The sequence below is a fragment of the Sinocyclocheilus anshuiensis genome, unplaced genomic scaffold (genome assembly GCF_001515605.1).
Source record: "Sinocyclocheilus anshuiensis isolate Anshui unplaced genomic scaffold, SAMN03320099.WGS_v1.1 scaffold213, whole genome shotgun sequence".
NCBI lineage: Eukaryota > Metazoa > Chordata > Actinopteri > Cypriniformes > Cyprinidae > Sinocyclocheilus > Sinocyclocheilus anshuiensis.
In genome coordinates this window covers 1,294,217-1,298,684 of record NW_015540860.1, presented here as the reverse complement: position 1 = coordinate 1,298,684, position 4,468 = coordinate 1,294,217, and the positions used below count along the sequence as shown (strand labels likewise).

General features: G+C 40.9%; 1 protein-coding gene across 1 annotated transcript; it reads left to right on the top strand.

Moving 5' to 3' along the window:
- Positions 1 to 2,176: 2,176 nt before the first annotated feature.
- On the top strand, positions 2,177 to 4,139 carry LOC107687998 (apelin receptor A-like). Its single transcript, XM_016485527.1, has one exon. It carries the CDS (start codon positions 2,318 to 2,320, stop codon positions 3,398 to 3,400), a length of 1,083 nt encoding a protein of 360 aa, XP_016341013.1. The 5' UTR covers positions 2,177 to 2,317; the 3' UTR covers positions 3,401 to 4,139.
- Positions 4,140 to 4,468: the final 329 nt, after the last annotated feature.

Below are 4,468 nucleotides of genomic sequence, written 5' to 3'. Positions count from 1 at the left end.
CACATTTTTTATCTAATCTGATGCATTTAAACAAATTGGTCAGAGGTGCATTACATGCCTCTGTTGTCTTTACATTAGTCCTCAGTCACACATTTACTTCACACTGTCAGTGTTATATAAGCTATAATTCATATTATTCCTTCAAAATGGTTACAATCCTGTAGCACTTGAGTAGAAGACACTGGCTCATTAAGTGACTGAGAAGATCTGCAGATGATCTCATCAGTGTTGTGGAGAGTGACACTCTGATAGGTTTTGATTAATGGATTTACACACTGATCCCCCTAAATGTGATTGCACATTAATTTATGGAGTTCAGTGTGTGAAACAAGATTTGTATGTGTAAACAGTGATGAAGATATTTATGAAAACCGATTTAACAGAGAGCTCATGAGAACTTCGTCTGTAGAGCATCTCAGATGTATAAATTAGGTGTAGCCTATAGTTTTCCTGTTTGTTTTGAATGTGAATTGCTCCCTATTCAGCCTAAGCTATTTCGCTTTAACTGCCTTTTTTTCAGGTGCTGCACATTGGGTGTAACGCGTGAACAGCGCGTCCTTAAGAAACTCGTTAATGTCAAATGCGTCGTTTCCTTTTGTTTTTTGTTTATTTTGCGAGTTTGTGTCTGCTATTACCATGCAAATAAATGCAAGAAAGAGAATTAAATTCACACATATCCAAATCCTTTGCTGACATGTGATCTAATCACTAAAGTCACTCACTGAGCGCTTATGTATTTTTTTTTGTTTTGTTTTTTTATTAGACTCGCTGAATTAATTGGATTTTACGATTCATCCGAGGAGCTCTGTTTAAAGGGTAAAGGGACGAGGGTAAAACTTTTTTAATGCATAAATCAGTCATTTTCTCAGTAGTTCGCCACATTACATATGTGAATAGATATCAATTTAATAGATTAATTAATTTAGTTTCATGGAATATGTTCATCAATTTTGTATTAAGTATAATATAATGTAACAACATTTAGAACGAAACAGGTCTGTTTATGTTTCTCGTTAAGAGTTTGAATGGGCATGTAAATCTCTTCTTCATATTAAAGAGGCTGCAGTGATGTGTTGCAGTGGACGCAGAGTGTTTGAAGTGAATGAATGTCACCTTCATGTAATGTTTGAGTGAGAGGAAATCACAGAGCAATGCCTCTTTTACATTATCATTTGGTCCCAGGCTCTGGTTTCACTGGGAACCTGTCTGAAACCTGTTTAGGCATGTTTAGTTGCATGTTTAATTTAATTAAGTTTAATTTGTGCCATACAGTCAGGTACCGTCCAATTTAAGCAATAATTAATAAAAAGATTAACACTTACAGTGTGATTCATAAAAAATAATATAAATAAATAAAGAAAAACAGAAGGCTAGTTCAGGTATAAGAATACACACATTGTCAGTGCAGTTAAATTATTTTACACGCATTTTTTCCAAAATGAGGCTTTGAACTCAAAAACTTTTAGGGCTGCTTTACTATAACACATCTTTTCATTATTATAGCATCTTTATTTCCATTCATTTAACTCGCAATAATTTCTGTCTCACTCGATTTAATAAGTCCTCTCAATTTTATTCTTCATTAGTAATTAAATTCAAATGTTTCGAAAAAGTACAACGAAGTTTTACATAAAACTTTCAGGAAGCAATTAAACCTAAGCATATTTTAGAAACAAAATATGCTAGCCTACTGAAAAATAAATGTAGCCTATTTATTTTTAAATTATTTATTTGGCCAGGATGTTTAAGTATGCTTGACGTGAATGAACAAATGTTTACTATGTGGAAAAGTTAACATCCATTTAAATTCTGCGACTGCAACTCTGCGTTGTTTCTTCTCATTTTTTATTTAAAAAGTTCCATAAATGAGACGTGACGTAAAAAAAATTTTTTTGTCAGACAATTTAAGTTAAATCTAACTTGAAAGACGAGCGGGCCATTACTTTTTCATTAAGAAGAAAAACAAGGGTTAAGCTCACTTTGTTGACACTCGCTCCTGCCGACTGCGTGGCCCAAGGGTGGAGGGGGGTGCCGTGGTGGGTGGGAGTGTGTGTGTGTGGGGGGGCTGGCTGGAGATAAGGGGTCCGATATATGGGTCCAATGGGAGGGGTGAGAAGTCTGGAGTTTAAAAAGACAGGGCACTTCTCTCCCTCACACAGACGCGCTTCAGCTTCCAGTGAGGGAAACTTACCTCAGACTCTTGTTTCAGACAAAAGAATCCAAACATTCTCACTGAACTCTATAAAAGTAAGACCAGACATTCGGATAAAACTGCACAAGAAAACTGACGGACTCAAAACTAAAGCGCCCTCACCAAATGGAGCCAACGCCGGAATACGCTGACTCGTACGACTACTATGAAGATAACGAGACTGCGTGCGACTACTCAGAGTGGGAGCCGTCTTATTCTCTCATTCCCGTGCTGTACATGCTCATTTTCATCCTCGGGCTCTCCGGGAACGGCGTGGTAATCTTCACCGTCTGGCGCGCCAAATCCAAACGGCGCGCGGCAGACGTTTACATCGGTAACCTGGCGCTCGCGGACCTGACGTTCGTCATCACGCTGCCGCTGTGGGCTGTGTACACCGCGCTGGGTTACCACTGGCCGTTCGGCGTGGCTCTCTGCAAGATCAGCAGTTATGTGGTGCTTGTCAACATGTACGCAAGCGTCTTCTGCCTGACCTGCCTGAGTTTTGACCGCTACCTTGCCATCGTCCACTCTCTGTCCAGCGGGCGGCTCCGGTCCCGGGCCACCATGCTGGCGTCGCTGGGTGCCATCTGGTTCCTCTCGTGCCTGCTGGCCGTGCCAACTCTCCTGTTCCGCACTACGGTGAATGACGCCGGGAACAACCGCACCACCTGTGCGATGGACTTCAGCCTGGTCACTCTCAATCAGCATCACGAATCCCTTTGGATTGCAGGTCTGAGTCTTTCGTCCTCCGCTCTTGGTTTTCTCCTGCCTTTCTTGGCCATGACCATCTGCTACTGCTTCATCGGCTGCACAGTCACCCGGCATTTCAGCCACCTGCGCAAGGAAGACCAGAAGAAGCGTCGTCTCCTGAAGATCATCACTACCTTGGTAGTGGTTTTTGCTTTCTGCTGGACACCTTTCCATGTGCTGAAGAGCATGGATGCGCTGTCATATCTAGACCTGGCGCCCACCTCATGCGGCTTCCTAAACTTTCTGCTTCTGGCTCATCCGTACGCCACATGCCTGGCGTATGTCAACAGCTGCCTCAACCCGTTCCTCTATGCCTTCTTTGACCTGCGCTTCCGCTCGCAGTGCCTGTGTCTGCTGAATCTGAAGAAGGCCATGCATGGGCACATGAGCTCCATGTCTTCAACCCTCAGTGCCCAGACTCAAAAGTCGGAGGTGCAGTCGCTGGCCACCAAAGTGTGAGGGAACGAAATGAGAAGAACAGAAAACATGAAGTTGAAGAAAAAAAAAAACATTGGGTTAAGGGGTTAAAAAGGTGGGAATCTATTGACGGCTGGTCCGTTCTGATGTGGTGAACTGATGGACTTATGATGGAGAACATATTGCTCTATGTTTGTAAATAACACTCATAGTTTTGTGTACTCTACTGTATTCATGGATGAATTGCTGGAATGATGTGACTTTGTGTGTCTGCATGTGTGAATTCATGTTCGTTGACATCTATTCGTCGACTTTGACACACTCAAAATAAGCACACAGAACTATTCAAGCAAACAGGAGGTCAGTTTTCTCGAAAAACATTCAAACTGACCACAACGATGCTGCACTGAGGATGAACTTGCTTGTGCTGCTGTAAGAGTGTGTGACTGTGTTGAAGCCTATATACACTGGTGTAGAGATGCAAATTGTACAGTATTTTCATACTATTTTTTCTCCTAATTTGCAATGTTCAGAAATGTGTTCAGTATTTGTAGCACTTGTTAAGAGGATATATAAAAATGATAATTTCTGTTAAACTCCCTGATGTGAATGTGTGTGTTTTTGATCAGTGTGTGTGTGAGAGTGTGTTCCAGTGCAAAGGCGATGCTGCTTGATTAGATAGTTTAAAGCGCAGACAGAGAGTCGGGGTTTGGGGGGGTGGGCAGACAGACAGATGGCTGGTGACAAATGTCTCTGGGGAAAAAAGGAAGAGGGGGACACATTTGGGGGTGTAAATGGATTTATATTCATGAAAATATGTTATATTTTTTGAAATTTCTGTAACTAACTACTGCTACTGTATTAAATATGTCCCTTAAATACAATACTGTCTTTGCATCATTACACATGATTATGGGTATGCATTGGTGTGTTTAAAGAGAGTTTCATTAATAGCCCATCCATCTATTTTCCAAACCACTTGTGAAAAAGAAGTGTTTAGAATTGTATTGAATGTGCACTTGTAGTATACTTCAAATCTTAAAAGTATATTTTTAACAATACTTGCAAATAATATAATAATAATGAAATAAAAGTCCACTTAAGTGTACT